Source organism: the organism of the source record quoted next, unplaced genomic scaffold (genome assembly GCF_019419815.1).
Source record: "Pyrus x bretschneideri cultivar Hongxiangsu unplaced genomic scaffold, Pyrus_bretschneideri_v1 Contig58, whole genome shotgun sequence".
Classification (NCBI taxonomy): Eukaryota; Viridiplantae; Streptophyta; class Magnoliopsida; order Rosales; family Rosaceae; genus Pyrus; species Pyrus x bretschneideri.
Window position 1 is genome coordinate 1,660,043 of NW_025999796.1, and position 17,805 is coordinate 1,677,847.

The 17,805-nt window shown below is 36.8% G+C and overlaps 1 protein-coding gene across 3 annotated transcripts; it reads right to left on the minus strand.

The window, feature by feature from the left end:
- Nucleotides 1-1,593: 1,593 nt before the first annotated feature.
- Nucleotides 1,594-13,643, minus strand: LOC103929079 (indole-3-acetaldehyde oxidase). 3 transcript variants are annotated; one of them, XM_048571263.1, is made up of 11 exons: nt 13,314-13,643; nt 11,057-11,221; nt 7,895-9,574; nt 6,538-6,794; nt 6,185-6,394; nt 5,715-5,933; nt 3,857-4,822; nt 3,232-3,327; nt 2,954-3,052; nt 2,378-2,567; nt 1,594-2,105 (listed from the first exon to the last, which is right to left on the minus strand). In XM_048571263.1, the coding sequence occupies exons 1-11, from the start codon at nt 13,474-13,476 to the stop codon at nt 1,888-1,890; spliced, it is 4,263 nt and encodes a 1,420-aa protein (XP_048427220.1). In that variant the 5' UTR covers nt 13,477-13,643; the 3' UTR covers nt 1,594-1,887. The 3 variants fall into 3 exon arrangements, with proteins under 3 accessions (XP_048427220.1, XP_048427221.1, XP_048427222.1); XM_048571264.1 differs by having other exon boundaries at nt 11,057-11,250; nt 13,314-13,452; XM_048571265.1 differs by having other exon boundaries at nt 11,057-11,247; nt 13,314-13,426.
- Nucleotides 13,644-17,805: the final 4,162 nt, after the last annotated feature.

The following is a 17,805-nucleotide window of genomic DNA, read 5'->3' on the forward strand; positions in this document are numbered from 1 at the left end:
CTCGATATCAGGGTCGGGGTGTGTCACCAATTTTTTGAGCTATTGAAAAACGTGGAATAAGAAACCTGTAATATATACACCAAATTATTCTTGGGTGTTTGTAATTAGTGAAATAAACTCACTAGTATGGCATGATGCTTCATAATAGATATGAGCATTTTTTTGTCATCATATATGTAGCCATATTTCTATAAGTACAATGTTACTTTAGATGTGAGACTTATGCCATGTGGAGATTGCATACTAACCACTTGAGAATTTATCTCTCAAAGCCATTTCTTAAAGTATGAAAATGCCATAAAATTTGTATCCAAAGATTTCAATTTAAGAGCATAAAGCTCAAAATATGTACTCAATACCTATTCTAGATAAATTTGGCTTATATTACCTCAATGAGTACTTTTGTTCGTTTGAACTAAAATTATTGTTGCAACATATTCTTGAAAGAGTTAAGAGTTATGGTAGAACTTTTGGAGAGTCTATAAAGCGATTTGTGTATATGGCGTGTATTCGCCGGAGTTATTCATTAGACGGAGGCTTCGACAATATGCTATAATAGACATATAAGCGTGTTGTGCTCTTTTTCCCTTCAACCAAATTTTTATCCCATTGGGTTGTCCTATCAAGATTTTAGCGAGGCAACATTATACATGTCCAACACCATACCAATATTTCATAATCGTGGTGCCTGATTTCTAGTTTGCTTAGGTGTTTTCCCACTGGGTTTTCCAAGTAAGGTTTGTCAAGGCAACTACCATTGATTGGTGAACACCCAAGGGGAGTGTTATTAACAATATTTATTATGTTGTTCAATTCTGGGTCAAATATGTAATATCTTAATAGTTGAACACCTTTCTATGTAAATCTTACGCCAATAAATAGGCACTCTAATGAGAAAGGAGACAGACTTTGATTTCTCCTCAACTTGCTCACTTGTCTCTTTGTATTCTCTCTTACTCTCTATTTTATTTCCAACAATATATGAATTATAAAGTACTAGATCATGTTGTAAATATGGGGAACAAGGATATAATGAGTGTTTATACAAGTATCTAACAAGTCTCCTACAATTTATTGAAAAGATAAAATGTATGCTCGCCAAGGCGGGCTAGGCAGCTTAGGTAACTGGACAGGCATCTAGGAAGATCTAGGCGCTCTTTCTTATTTTTATAAATAGATAGGGATAATTGTTGCAGTGGTCAACCGCCTAGCTCCTAGGCATCCCTAAGAGGTGGATACAGAGCATGAATAGAGTTGATTATTTTGAGATCCTCCCTAAATTATAGCTAGGAGCTCATTTAAGGAGCCCAAATGCTCTTATGTTTTACTATTATTGTTATTCTCTGCAGCTTACCGGGTTCCTTCACCAACCTAGTACACCATTTCACGGTATAGGGGTTTAATTCAGCACTATTGGGGGTGAGTGTTTGAACAATAATGACCCCAATTCTAAACACTCTCACTGCATAGAATTTTCCTCAAATATAAATATAGAGAGAAAACACCCAATCTCCGAGATTACGAACCATTCTCTGGTCGAATGAACCTTGGTCTAACACAATTTGTCTCAATACAAGTTGCAAACACAAAAGGTATAATAAGATGGTTCGTATTTAGTTGTCTTACAGATAAAAGCTTATTCAACAGTACTGTTCAAAAACTGGACAACGAACTTAAACACAAGTAACGTGAGATGGAATGGTTCATCTATTGCCAATTCTCCTTTTTTTATTGGTTTTGCACTATAAACAGACCTAAAATCTGTTGAAAAACCTATATTCGTATCCTTATTGAGATCAAGTGATGGCGATTGACTCACATTTTAGGTTCTTTGGCTGTGATGGACAAATTAACTAGCATGATCATGCCTTCCAGCCATACGTACGTTTATTCTCTGCCTACAATCCATTCCAAGTACCTCTCCACAGCTTCCAGTCCACACAGCTCCTTCACAACAGGCATGGTAGCGGGAACATCTAACTGGAATATTGATGCCGATCCATCTAGGCCGCCCCACTGAAGAAGCTGTTTTCTTGATTCTTTAATGGCAGCCCTTGTAGCGCAGTGAACAGAAACCGCAAGAAGTAATGGTGGCTCACCAGAAGCTGCGCAAAAGATTTTCAATGTGTGAGTTTCACACAACACTTTTCAAATTTTATGATGAAACATGCTCTTCTTTAATTGAAATGTTCATACTAACATAAAATTTTCAGCTTTCCAATTTATGTAATAACACAAAATTTTCGACTTTTCAATTTTTGTAATAACATAATCTCAATTTTTTCAAAATTCGCCTACTTTTAATCACACAAAATACTTTTCTGGTATCAGTTGTAGTTGGGATAAGTAGAAGTATGCAAGGCACGGCATGGCAGACCTTTTGAAGAGAGCACGTGTTTTTTATGATGCCCACTGTTCAATACTTCAACATTGAACTGTTTGGGTATGGTGTCCACCGTAGGAATCTTATATGTCCATGTACCTTCTGAAATCACCATCCCATCAGAGTTTTCCGAGTATTCTTCAAGCATGAAAAACCCAATACCTTGAACAAAAGCACCTTCAATCTGCAAGAAACATGTAATGTCAAACTTAACTAAACCACATTAACTACGTCCCAGTGAACTGGCATTATGGATCTTAACAGATTGTAGAAAAGTTGAAAACTAGGATTCTTATTCCAAAGATGACTAGATGATGAAAATGCTACAATTCTTCGAATAGAGAAAGCCTAAAGACGTTAAATAACGAAAGTACCTAAAAATTTATAAAATAAACCGAACTACTAACTTTTTCTTACTATGGAATTTGAAAAATTCTCCAAGGCAGAACCTACTGATTAGCAATGCAAAAAACAAAATCTAGGTAGAGCTTAATTAAAAGAAAATGCAAAAAATAAAAAAATGTAGGTAAACATTATAAAAATCTGAGTAGCAAGTTCAATCATGCTAACCTGTCCTAAATCCACAGCAGGGTTGAGACTCTGACCACAATCGTAGATAATATCCGATCGCAGAATTGTGGTTTGTCCAGTCAGAACGTTTACCTCCACCTGTGATCAAGTAGTTTCAATGTTATTAATCTATAAATTTTAAATGAGAAAAAACTGGTCTCTATGACTGTGACGTTGCACTATGATTTGCTCTGCATTGTGTAAATCTGCATCTTGCTGAAAATTCAACAATACACATGAATGAAAATGAAGGAGTAAGACGGTCAACACAAACTTGCCTCACTCACAGCAGCACCATAGTTAAGGTATGCCATCGAAGCAGAATCAGGGACATAATAAGAACTTGCTGATAAGTTCACATCTTGCAAGGATGCCTGCATTTTGACAGAAGAAATATAAACTGCAACAACTACATTAAATTTGGGAATAAAGAAAAATGCAAGTTAAAGAGAGTTTTATTTATTTTTTTATTTGATTTTTATTTATGTTTTATATATATTTCTTGGAGAGAGTTTGGTGTTTCAGTGGCCTTCAAAAGCTATAAGGAGAAGCCACTGGGATGTAGGGCAAGCTTAAAAGTTTGATCACTCAATAAGTTTTATTTGTACTCATAAGAAATTTGTGGCTCAATGTCAATTATTCTGTCTGGGGTTGAGTTTCTTGGGTTCTTCCAGATTCAGTGTGTGAACTATTGGAGCGCCATGGCATGGATTTGAAACAAATCAATAAGTTAATTAAATTTTTCAAAAGAATAAAATGATGCATCAATAATTTCATGGTGATTGCTATTTTTGCTCCCAGCACTCCTCTGGGAGACTGCAAATAACATGCTATTATGGTATGCATTCCAACAAAGGAGCACACAAGTGAAAATAAGCCCTCCCCTCAATCCAAATAGAATACCTGCTGAATAAGAGTCTCCCAGTTAATAGAGCCCATTTGCTCCTTCAATCTCCCCTTGAGAGTTGCTAACCTCTCAACCAAAATATTGCAGCAAAGTCTAACTGCCTCACAGCTTGTCTCAGATGTAGTACTCCCAGCAGTCATTCCCCCTTGAATTAAGCTCAATGTATCTGATTGCACCACCCGTATTTTATCCAAGAAATCTCCACTACCATCACAATGAATCGAACCAAGAGCAAAAGCTGTCACCTGTTTTACCTTCGTCCAGAGCCCCTGACCCAGTTCAATTCCTCCAACTTCAACAACAACAGACCCATCACTTAAAATGCCTACTTTTCCCGGAGTTGGCCTCAATGACACTTCATACAATATTGGTACTCGAGAAATTCCTCTTTTCTGCCATTTATTACACCTATTAAATTCTTTTACAATCTCAGTCCTTGGGTTAAAGCTTGAAGACATGGACAACTTGTTCCATATCAATGGTAAAGTATACTCCAGGGGTTCACCAGCGCTCTGCTTGTAAAACAAATCAAGGCTGTGAGATGTGTGAAGATTAACGCTTCTCACAGAATCTACTTCTATAGAAAGGATGGATGCTACATGTTCAATTACAGCTTCAGCGATAAATGACCCCTGCACCTCCCCAGGGGCCCGCATAGCAGACCTACTTGGAGTGTTTGTTTTGCACACCTTGATATCGAAAGCCAGAGCACCCCAGTCATACTTCTTAAGTGCAGTCACAATACTTAATGGCAATAATGGACTAAAGTCTATGAAAATCCCTGCATTTATCAATATCTCAAGTTCTAAAGCTGTAATCTTCCCATCAGACTTGAATCCCACACTGTAAGTTATCTTCATGGGATGCCTTCCTCCAGCCATTATCATATCAGTCTTGCGATTGAGATATATCCGTACAGGTCTATGTAATTTGTGTGCTGCAAGAGCACATGCAGTTGCGACCTAAACATCAGAATTGCAGCAGCTTTATATTCTATTGAGCATTGGGAATCAAGTACTGAAAAAACCATAAACATAGCAAGTGATATATATATATATATATATGCACGTATATATTATGTGTGTGTGAGTGTGTCTGGTGTCTGCACGCATGTGTAAGATAAAGTTTATTGGTTTACTATTGATCCTGAAGAATCGTAATTTATCAGGATACACACCAGCAATCATTTATATTCTAGTAGGCCTCTCACCACCGCTAAAGAACACAACACCCTCTCCCCACCACTAGAAAGCTCAAGATCTGAAATTTTAAAAAAATGTTGGAGGTTTAGAGTAGTATGATCAGAATGATATGCATCGAAGGTCTCCAACTCTAGTAGCACATAGAACAATTTGATTTACCACTATTCCCAGGACCGACACTAAATGCTAACTATTGCTTTATTTTCTAAAACTTCGCCTCACGTGTACACCTCTCTGCACCACTAGAGAGCCAAGACATTATATTCAACAAAATTTTTTTAACATGAACGTTATTGATCATTTTAAAATCATACAGAGTTCAACATTCGCAGGGAGGTTGTAGTTGCAGGATCCTAAGATCTCCCACTTGACACCATGATCAAGTTTTATTGGTACGCTGGTAAAAAACTTATATGGGTCAGAATCAAATATCATTTTGTATGTACGCAGAATGTTAGCTTAATACCCAATGTTGCCCCGCTTCCTAGCAGCTTAAGTTTTTGGGTTCCATTCATTGTCTAACAGAAATATTATATTCATGTTCACTGTGATAACAAGTGCTTAATCTACAGTTAAACGGACAATCTCGTCCACGATTAGATAGACAGTAATAAAGAAGGAATATAGAGATTTATGTAGGTATTATACTCACAGGCATTGATTGCATGGCCTTTCCACCGAAGCCCCCTCCGACCCTTCTTGTAATTACACGAACATTATTTTCAGGAATACCAAGACATTTTGCAATTGTAGAGTGTATAGACTCAGGCATTTGACTTGAAGTGTAAACCACCATGCAGTTGTCTTCATCTGGTACAGCAAGGGCTGTTTGTGTCTCCATGTAGAAATAGTATTGTGAACCAAGTTTGATCTGAAAGCAAGATATGCATGGATTTGTAAGTTAGTGGGCGGTTCTACTTGAAAACCAAGCCAACATTCTCTTATACTCGTATTTTCTCCCATTTCACAAGTCCTTTCTATGTATATAAATAAACCCAAGGAACAAAGTTGAATATCCAAAATCCAAATTACTGGAACATAGAAAAGTACAAAAAGGGCAGAACATTAGTGTGGGAAGGAGACCGGGAAACAAAGAAAGAATGTCGTATTGATTTCAAGTACCTCAGCAGAAATAATCTTGTGATCAGCTGCAGCCATTCCATTTGATATGTCACCGACCTGTTTCGGATACAAGAAAGGAGGGACCTCAAAAAAACTTGCTCTCTTAACTGCGTCTTCGACTGATAAGATAGGTGGATCTACATCTTCCATGTTATAATCAACCACCGCAAAGTTTGTAGCCATATCTGCCTGTTTCTGCGTATCTGCTACCTACAAAACTTTCTTTTGATGAGTAAACTGACACACATCCAAAGAAAGCAGAAAAATTATGTGTATAGTCTACAATTACGGATAACGATTGGCATTCATCCCAACTAAGATCGTTAGATATAATCACAAGATCGTTGAATTACCACGAAAGCAAGACGCTGACCAGCCCATTCTGTAAGATCATTAGCAAACAGAGGTTCTGTACCAAGAAAAGTCTTAGACCCAATGTTCTCCCCAGACTTGGGAATATCTTTGAAAGATATCAGTGCAGTAACTCCTGGATGTGATTTAGGTTCAAGTTTTATTCCCTTCACTCTAGCCAAAGGCTTTGTACTATAAATGAACGCTCCATGTAAGCAATTTTTCGGAGATGGAATGTCGTCTACATAGACTGCCTCACCTACAAATTGATGGTCATGAATGAGATAAGTACTTTTGTGTCACGAGCTAGAAGCACTCAAGAAGACATAAAAAAATGGAAAAGATACATAGTCAGTTGAAACAAAAGAATTATAGAAGAAACAATTAACACTGAAGTTGTAGCACACCCACTGTTTTGTGAAAACAGTCAATAACTATTACAAACGAGGAAACAAAACAAATTCAAACAAAAAAGGACAATAGGTCAACGAAAGCTTGGTGCCATAAAGAAACAAAGAGAATCATTTGAAACATGATCTGTTAAGAAATTTTATATATATAATATCTCTCTCTCTCTCTCTCTCTCTCTCTCTCTCCAGGGAAAGCAAGAGAGCAAAAGAGTGAGAGACAGTGGGAGGACACAATACTATATAGAGGTGAACAAATTGCCCACAACTGGTCATCACTTTGTATTCTGTCAATTTTGGTTTCATTAAGATTTTGTTTCTTATATAAAAGAATGATCTCAAAAGATAGAAAATGAGACCTTTCTATAAGCATATCATAAGTATATAATTCAAACTCCCACTACTTTTAGGTATTTAACATGACCGACCCGCGGGAAAAAAACAAGAACCAGTCATTCTAATCCTAAACATAATTGTTAACGAATAAATCATACTACAATTTTCTCAACTAGATAAAAGGGAACATTTTGGAGCAGAGAACAGGCCTGCAAACTAAGTCCAATACCAAAAAAAAGAGACAATGATCCTCACTTTGTTTAACTTGGGTCTCTTGGCTGAAGCTGGTTTGGGAAGGAGAGAAAGCTAAGTTTATGTGGGGCTCACACTATGGTTTGGAAGGGAAAGAAAGCTAGGGTTATGTGGGGCACTATGATCCTCACTTTGTTTTGGGTGGTTTGGATGAAGAGGAATAGAAGGATTTTTGAAGATTTCGTGGGAGCTATTGGAAAGCTGCTATCTCTTGGTTCGTTAGCAGTTTTTAGAGTTAGGTTGTTTTTTTTTAGTTTGTTCGGGCTGTAGTGTGCTAGCCCTCCCTCCCACCACCATAAAAAAAAATAAAAGGATGCTTAGTAAGTAGACATCCGTATAATCATGTATGTGAAGGACAACTAACCTGAAGCTTGAATGAGACCTCCAGATTTTGTAATTGGTTTACCAACCGGATCATACTCTGTACTTAATTCAATCACCTGTTTACCAGATGACAGAACAGTTCTCATCTTATCGCTAGCACCTTTGTTCCTTTCTAACTTGGAAGCATCGGCCAACAAAGTATTTCCCAAGAATCCTTTGCAACTTTCACTGTCAATTAAGGGGCTAAAGAACTCGAAAAGAAAACCAGCAGCCAAGCTTGACCTGTAAGCAGGGCTCGTAGTTCCTTCTTCAGGAACCAGAACATCCCTAACTAATTTAATAGCGTCATATAGAACACCAGGACTCAGCACTTTTCCAGTTAAAAATTCCTCAACCTTTCTTGCTCTAATTGCATGTTTAGTTCCATAAGCACCAAATGCCAGACGACAATGATCCACCATAATTGCATTGGAAATCTTACCAAACGAAACCTCTGCTAGGAAGGCAGCATTTAAATAAGCTAATGCCCTTCCTAGGGGTCTTGGTGCAGCTCGATAGGTTTCAAAAAGCAACATGGTGTTGGTTTCTGGAGAAACTTTTCTAACTGCTTCCCAATTTGGGATTTTAACACTTAAAAGTACACTTTTCGGATCCAATGGAGGCCTTTTCAGAAAATCCTCTAACATAACCGTTTCAGATCTAGCACCATTCATTATATCTACCTCTGAATCCACAGCAAGAAGTATTGTAGCAATATCTGAAGGAAAACATTTTCTCTGTGCCATCACCAAATTCCCTCCTATACTACCTGTATTTCTGATGAACCCTGAAGCAATTTTCTCCATATGATTGGCAATTTTTTTTGACACATCACCACCTCTTGATGGAGATCCACCGCTATCTTTCTTCTTCAGAGACTCAATAACTTTAGAGATTGTTACAGTTGCTCCGAACTCAACCCCCACAGGATCCTTCTTAACCATTGATAATTCAGGAACACATCTGAGATCAATGTATCTGTCATAGCGCTTTAGCTCCTTGTAATAGCCCGCCCCTGTGTTTCCAACAACTAATTTCATCTCGTTTGCATTATCAAAATCATTATCTTTCAATAAGTTTTGAAGCTCCTCAACTCTAAGAGGATTGTACCAACCATATCTCGTAGGATCCAAAGACATGGAAGAACAAATTTCTTTTTTTAAGAAGTCCGGAAATGTGCAGATGTCACCATTACGGTTATATAGAGGCAAACTCTTTACTTTTACTTCCTTACTATCTCCCTTTTTCCAAAAGGAGTTGAACCCCAAATCCTCCATGTCAACATCAGATGCGAAACTCTTGCAGGCATCAACAATTGGTCGATACCCAGTACATCGACAGAGGTTACCTGCAATAGACTTTTCAGCTTCGGAAACAGAAAGCTTGGAGAACCCAGGAGGGGGATCAGGTCTATTCGCCTTTTCAGCATTGACAAGAGCTCCAAAGAGTGAAACACACATGCCAGGAGTACAAAAGCCGCATTGAGAAGCATGGAAACCAGCAATCCTTTGGTGAATTGGGTGGAACCCGTCTTTGATATTTCCAAGGCCTTCGGATGTTGTAATTGAACATCCATTTATACTGCAAAGCAGAGTGAGACATGAACTTGCAGTAAAATCTTTCACTTCGTCGACAACAGGGTCGTACTTGGACAGTAGCACAACACAAGCACCGCAACCACCTGCACCCGATTTTTATAAGTGCATATCATAAAACGTGTCCAAAGACTTACAGTAAGACGTAGTTTTCCTTGAAAATTTTGAAACCCAAACTACAATCTCATTTAATATGATCACTGCAGAAAAAACACCTTAAATTACAGACATTACGTCACAAAAAGAAACCTCTTTAAGCATCAGTTGGTCACCTCGGAAGCGAGGTGAGTACTAGTTTCGTTTTCTGAATTACTTTATTTTGCAACAATTGTTCAGGATGGTAAACCAAAAATTCAGAATTCTTTATATGAGAAACCCAAAGTCTGATCATAATTGAAAAAAGTTGAGATTCTACCATCAAACCAATTGGCAATATAGGGAGTAGTCTAACCTCTAATAAGCTCATACAAGGTCCATTCTCCCATCAATGTGGGACTCATTCTCAATACACGCACCTCATGTGTGGCAAAAAATTTTCAAACCAAACACGTGGACAACATAACGAGGTGACGTGGAGCTCATTCTCAACACGCCTCCTCACGTGTGGTGAATTTTTCAAGCCTAACACGTAGACAACATAACAGGGTGACCTGGAGTACATGTGGTCGTTTGACTTCACACGTGGGACAACCTGCTCTAGTACCATAAAAGAAAGTTGAGGTTCCACCATAAAACCAATTGGCAATATGGAGAGTAGTCCAACCTCTTAGACCATCTCCAACCCTTAGGCTAAGACCTAAATTTTTTTGCCCAGAAACAGTTTTTTCTCTGCAACCATTCTGGGTTAAATTTTCCCAGATCATTAAAAAATGAATTTAGGCTAATTTTTTTTCTTAAAGCAACTTTTTAAAAGAAAAAAAATTATGTAGACTATTCTAATTTTATTTTATGAACATTTTAACCTAAAAATATTTAGATTCCGACAAATATTGAAAAATCACTAACGGACACCATGAAACTCGTGAAACACTATGAAAGAATATGAAACACATAAAAGAATTTTTTTTTTTAATTACTTTAGCTATTGGATTTAAATTTGGACCGTTAGATATTTTTTTTACGGTTGGATTTCATCAAATTATATCTTAACTGTTGGATTCAATGAATTTATAAATATAAAACCAAAAATAATATACATATATGATGGACTAGCCCCACTAACCCAAGGGGAATCCTGGGCTAAATTTGGCCCAGAAATGAGTTTTGAGTTTTAACTTATATTTGTCTCAATGATTAGAGCAAGTTGAAGTAAATTTAGAACCTAAAATTTAAGTTCTACTCTAAAAGTTGAAGTAGGTCTTGTAAGCCTATGCAAGATTTATGCTTCTACTCATTTTCAACAATAGTATGCAACACGCAATTTTTCTTTCGTAGTACGTACGACTAAGTCGTCCAAAAATCCACAAATGATACTCATCAATCATCATGTTTATAATATACATCAAAAAGCCACAGAAATTCATGATCATACACGCAGAGCACAGTCAAAGTTAGAGAGAGAGAGAGACCTTCACCGCAGCTGAGCTTGACACTTTTGAATCTCGTCTCAGAACGCAAGAAGGCGAGCAGAGTGGTTGAAGGATCAACGGTCGGGAGCTCAAACCTCTCTCCGTTAACTGCAAAAACTAGGCTGCCACCGCTTCCTGCCGCTGCGTCTCTTTCGCTGGCCATTTCTGTGAGCAAAGCGAGAGGAACCCAGCTGCTGTTTCAGAGGCAATGCTACTCAGCTCCAAATTCATATATCGAAATTAAACTAACCCAACAACCATTCCAATAACAATGAAAAAGAAAGAAATAAAACGACGATTTGACAATTAATAACGGCATATTTTATTTTCAGAAGAACTTCATTTACTGACGGCACCTGTATTTTAATGCAAGTATCGCATTCACATGGTCCTTTGAATTTAGGAGTGGAGATCACAATATTGACTTTCCTTCTTTTTTGTGATTGGTAAAGGACGAGAATGTTCTCCCATTTTTTTTTGAGATTCGGGAATCATTTAATCGTGTTCGTTCATTATATATCGTGTGACCAATTTTCATTAAGTATTATTTATATTTAATTTTAAATTTAAAATTCAAAATAATTTTTAATTACACGATGTACGATAAACGAATTCAATTAATTGATCCTTCGGATTTTCACAAAGAAAATCCAAAGAGAATAGTATACCATTGGTAAAAACTAAAAAACTGACCGTCTAACAAAAAAAAAAATTTAAATACTCAATCGTCTTTCAGAATATTTGGTTTTTTGTGTTTTAATTAGGCTTATTATATTAATTCGATAGTATAAAGTATTGCCCTTCAGATGCACACTAAATGATATTTAATGCATCACATATCATACTCATACACCTCACCATTATCTGATCATCAGATTTTAGAACATGATTATGTGAAAAAGCATCACCATTATCTTCTTTGAGAAAGAAGGTGAGGGCTGTAATTTGACACCAATGAAGTTTAACCTTTATCCACCTCTAACGGTACATTTTGAATAAGGCGAAGCTTCGAAGTTCTATTCATCAAAAATAATTTTTTTCAATCAATGTGTTTGTAGTTTCATTAGTTAGACTTTTGTTCTATAATGGAGAGTGAGAATGGTTTAGAGAGTTAAAGAAGATAAATAATTTTGTGAAATACATGTTAAAAGTGATTTGGGATGTATTTAGTATTTTTTTTAAAGGAAAACTAATGAAAATGACTTGAAAATTTTGAGTTTTAACAACATAACGAGGTGACGTAGAGCTCATTCTCAACACGTCTCCTCACATGTGGTGAATTTTTCGAGCCTAACACGTGGACAACATAACAGGGTGACCTGGAGCACATGTGGTCGTTTGGCTTCACACGTGGGACAATCAGCTCTAGTACCATAAAGAAAGTTGAGGTTCCACCATAAAATCAATTGGCAATATAAAAAGTAGTCCAACCTCTTAGACCATCTCCAACCCTTAGGCTAAGACCTAAAATTTTTTGCCTAGAAACAGTTTTCTCTCTGCAACCATTCTGTGTTAAATTTTCCCAGATCATTAAAGAATGAATTTAGACTAATTTTTTTTCTTAAAACAACTTTTTAAAAGAAAAAAAAAATTATGTAGACTATTCTAATTTTATTTTATGAACATTTTTACCCAAAAATATTTAGATTCCGACAAATATTAAAAAATCACTCACCAATACCATGAAACTCGTGAAACACTATGAAAGAATATGAAACACATAAAAGAATTTTTTTTTAATTACTTTAGCCATTGGATTTAAATTTGGACCGTTAGATATTTTTTTTACGGTTGGATTTCATCAAATTATATCTTAACTGTTGGATTCAATGAATTTATAAATATAAAACCAAAAATAATATACATATATGGTGGACTTGCCCCACTATATAATTAGAGCAAGTTGAAGTAAATTTAGAACCTAAAATTTAAGTTCTACTCTAAAAGTTGAAGTAGGTCTTATAAGCCTATGCAAGATTTATGCTCTACTCATTTTCAACAATAGCATGCAACACGCAATTTTTCTTTCATAGCAACACGCAATTTTAGCAACACGCAATTTTTCTTTCATAATTTTTCTTTCATAGCAACACGCAATTTTTCTTTCATAGTACGTACGACTAAGTCGTCCAAAAATCCACAAATGATACTCATCAATCATCATGTTTATAATATACATCAAAAAGCCACAGAAATTCATGATCATACACGCAGAGCACAGTCAAAGTTAGAAAGAGAGAGAGAGAGAGAGAGAGACCTTCACCGCAACTGAGCTTGACACTTTTGAATCTCGTCTCAGAACGCAAGAAGGCGAGCAGAGTGGTTGAAGGATCAACGGTCGGGAGCTCAAACCTCTCTCCGTTAACTGCAAAAACTAGGCTGCCACCGCTTCCTGCCGCTGCGTCTCTTTCGTTGGCCATTTCTTTGAGCAAAGCGAGAGGAACCCAGCTGCTGTTTCAGAGGCAATGCTACTCAGCTCCAAATTCATATATCGAAATTAAACTAACCCAACAACCATTCCAATAACAATGAAAAAGAAAGAAACAAAACGACGATTTGAAAATTAATAATGGCATATTTTATTTTCAGAAGAACTTCATTTACTGACGGCACCTGTATTTTAGTGCAAGTATCGCATTCATTAAGTATTATTTATATTTAATTTAAATTTAAAATTCAAAATAATTTTTAATTACAAGATGTACGATAAACGAATTCAATTAATTGATTCTTCGGATTTTCACAAAGAAAATCCAAAGAGAATAGTATACCATTGGTAAAAACTAAAAAGCTGACCGTCTGACAAAAAATAAAAAAATTAAATACTCAATCGTCTTTCAGAATATTTGGCTTTTTGTGTTTTAATTAGGCTTATTATATTAATTCGACAGTATAAAGTATTGCCCTTCAGATGCACACTAAATGATATTTTATGCATCACATATCATACTCATACACCTCACCATTATCTGATCATCAGATTTTAGAACATGATTATGTGAAAAAGCATCACCATTATCTTCTTTGAGAAAGAAGGTGAGGGCTGTAATTTGACACCAATGAAGTTTAACCTTTATTCACCTCTAACGGTACATTTTGAATAAGGCGAAGCTTCGAAGTTCTATTCATCAAAAATAATTTTTTTCAATCAATGTGTTTGTAGTTTCATTAGTTAGACTTTTGTTCTATAATGGAGAGTGAGAATGGTTTAGAGAGTTAAAGAAGATAAATAATTTTGTGAAATACATGTTAAAAGTGATTTGGGATGTATTTAGTATTTTTTTTAAAGGAAAACTAATGAAAATGACTTGAAAATTTTGAGTTTTAACAATAAGGACAAAATAAAGGGTAAAGTAAATAGTATAATGTTTGACTTTTTAGTGTAAAAATGTGGTTTTTCAATAAAGTGAACAGTACTATGGGCTTTTCGTTAAAACTCCTTTTTTTTAAACCTTATAAGGTGGAAATTGTCATTGCATATTAGACCTACTCCAACCCTTGTAGTAAAACTCAAATTTTAGGTCCTAAACTTACCAACTTGCTTTAACTCTTAGGGCAAATATGAGTTTTAACCCAAAACTCATTTATGGAACAAATTTAGGTTAAGATTCCTCCAGGGTTAGTGGGGCTGGCCATCATATACGTGTATTCTTTTTAATTTTATATTTATAAATTCATTGAATCCAACTGTTAAGATCTAATATAGTCAAATCCAACGATAAAACAAAGAATCTAACAGTCCAAATTTAAATCTAACAGTTAAAGTAATTAAAAAAAATTATTTCATATGTTTCATATTCCTTCATAGTGTTCCACAATTTTACGGTGTTGGCTTAGTGATTTTTTCATCCCAATTTGAAATGTCCACTTGGACTCCGAATTAGCTTTGTTGGCCGACACAGGAAGGTGATGAAGCCATAAAGTGTAGTGATGTGAAAAAATGTAAATAAATTTAAACCTAAAAGTGCCTAAATGTAAGAGTGCACATATGAGTGGGAATTGATCCATTTCACACATGATGTCAGAGCATAAGTACAGTATAGTAAAATTAGAATAAAAACTATACCATCAGAAGTAGCTCCAATATCAGTGTTTCCTAGAGATCCTTGTTGACACGAACATTGGCACTAAATCCTGGTGGGGCGAAAAAATAAGGGTGAGTGGCTTAAAAATAAAGTTTTGTAGAAACCTTTTTGAAAACATAATAGCCCATCGCCGTAAAACAAGTATAGTTTCCAAATATAATATACTACGTATAGCATGAAAGTACTTATCGTAGTCAGCAATAACTAAAAAATGCAATACTTCATAACAATTCGTAAATAAGCATATAACTTCTAGTAATTACAATATCTCGCAGAATAAACATATCATATCGAGTTCTCATCAACATATGCTGACACACGAGTTCATGTAGAGATATTCCACTATGCGCATCACATATGAGTCCTAATTACTTATAGCAATCTAGGACAAGACTGGCACCTACAATGGATCTAAAGTGAGCTTACAGTGCGATGTGAATGTACACGTGAATAGCCCCAGACATCAAAGATCCTTACGATGCATTTCACCTAGAAGCGAAACCATTCACATAAATATATAACGTATATACACGTTTTTGTACAAAGTACGGTTAATAAAGAAACTACTTTAAAATGGTTGAATTTTAGAAAACGATCGGCGGATTTGGATTCGGCACGTCGAGAAACCTAAGGAGGAATCTGGAGTTCCTCCACACATCACCGCACGCGCCGCCACAAGGTGGCTGCACAGGCAGCCATGCGCTGCACATGGGCCGGTCATCGCAATTTTCAAATTTTTGCAGGTTTTTTAACTAAATTCGAGAGCTTATTCCGTGCTTAATTCTTCACCAAACTTGATGATTCAAAAGCAAATTTGAAGCTAGAAATGTAGGGAACAAAAATATACCAAAGTGGGGCCTATTTATGGTATGTGTTGGCCGGAAAAATGGCCTAAAAGTGGCCAGGTGGTCACAGTTCTAGGTTTCCAAAAATCTGGGGAAGTCTCCCCCTTAGCCATTTCTGCAACAACTATCCTCCAAATCAAGTATAGAGGTTACAAACAGTACAAGATCATGTTTGAAAGAAAAAATCTGAAGGATTTCGATAATTACCATGGTTGCACACTGGAGTTTTGCCAGGAAAATTGATGTGGCGATGATGTGTTTTCTCTGCACTTTTAGAGGGAGGGACGAGAGAATGAGGTAAGGAAAGTGGGAGAGAGTCTGGTAGTCAGTGGTGGTCTGGAGTTCGCCGAAGTGGCGATGATGATGATCTCAGCCTCAAGGCTGTCCAGTGTTGTAGGGGTGAAAGAGACAACAGAGAGGTTAAGGGAGAGAGGTGTAGAACACAAGAGAGACAGAGGGGGATATGACATGGTGGTCTGGTGTGGTTTAGCATTTCCTGGGGAGCTCGCTAGAGGAGGTAGGCAGTGGTGACCGCTGTCGAGTCTCTGTGTTTACAGAGATGAGAGAGTTGCAGAATAGAGAGAGAGTGAATATAATAGGGGAGAATAAAGGCTGGTTTGGTATTGCTGTGCTTTGAAAAAAAAGCTGATGTGAGAATAAGCGGCTGTGCTGTGAGAATAAGCGGCTGTGAAATAAAGCAGCAAAGTGTTTGGTAAACTTTTTTGTAAAAGTGCTTTTGGAAAAAAAAAAGCAGTATGATAGTGTTTGGTAAACTTTTTCGTAAAACAGCTATGACTGTGTGAAATGACCAAAAAGGGTATAATACTAGATGTGCTATTGAGGTTAAGCTCATTGTTTGTTAAAAATAAATAAATAAAGATTCTTGATTCTTTCCTTCTACGGGCAGTAACAGATCATTCCCATATCTCTTGCTCTCCTCCCTCCTTCAGTCCTCCAAATCGACGAAAAGGGTTTAGGTTTCTTCGTTCCGCTCTGATTTTCCACCAAATGGTAGTTGAATTATAGGGTTTCAGATTCAAACAATGAGCACCGCCAACTCCAATAACAGTACCAACCACCACCACAGCGACCGAGATCTCAGCTTGTGGTTCCTCGAGCAATCGCGACTCACCTCTGCTCGGGGGCTGACCGACGAGGACGAGGACTCCCCCACGGAGCTCAACACCATTAACAGCTCCGGCGGCTTCATCATCATGTCCCCTGATAAGCTCTCCGCCAAGTACACCAGCGTCAATCTTCACGGCCACGACATCAGCGTAGTTCAGGCTAACAACCCAGCTCCGGTCAAGCGGCTCGTCTACTACTTCGAGATTTATGTCAAGGATGCTGGGACCAAGGGCCAGATTTCCATTGGATTTAAAGGCAGTTTTGGGTTATTCAATATTTCATTAAACCTACACTGTTCACCCGTGTGTTTTGAAAATAAGCTATTTTTGGAAGCTGCTATTTGCAGCTTCTTGTCAGCTTCAGGTTTTGGGCTTTTTTTCACCCCAAACTTTGAAACAAAGCTGTTTTTCAAAGTTTACCAAACACCAAAAATTCTCATAGCTTTTTTTCATAGTAGCTTTTTTTTTAAGCACCTCAATCCTAAACTGCACCTAAGAGAGAGATGAGAGTGTTTCAAAAGAAAAAAAAAATAGGGGAAAAAGTAAGGGAGACACAGGTGTAAGGGAGGAGAGTGGGGTGTGGGCCCCATTGGCTCACAAACAAGGCCATAAAAGAGAAACAGAAAATATCTCCTGCAAAATGTAAAATTACCAAATCGTGTTTCATGTTCGTAAGTCCGTAAAATCTCCAT

Excerpts from the sequence above, each read along its gene's own strand:
- LOC103929079 (XM_048571263.1), bottom strand. The coding sequence starts at position 13,476 with ATGGCCAACGAAAGAGACGCAGCGGCAGGAAGCGGTGGCAGCCTAGTT. Across the intron at positions 6,795-7,894 it reads AGGTCTCATTCAAGCTTCAG|GTGAGGCAGTCTATGTAGAC; the intron begins GTTAGTTGTCCT and ends ATCAATTTGTAG. Across the intron at positions 4,823-5,714 it reads AGGCCATGCAATCAATGCCT|GTCGCAACTGCATGTGCTCT; the intron begins GTGAGTATAATA and ends TCTGATGTTTAG.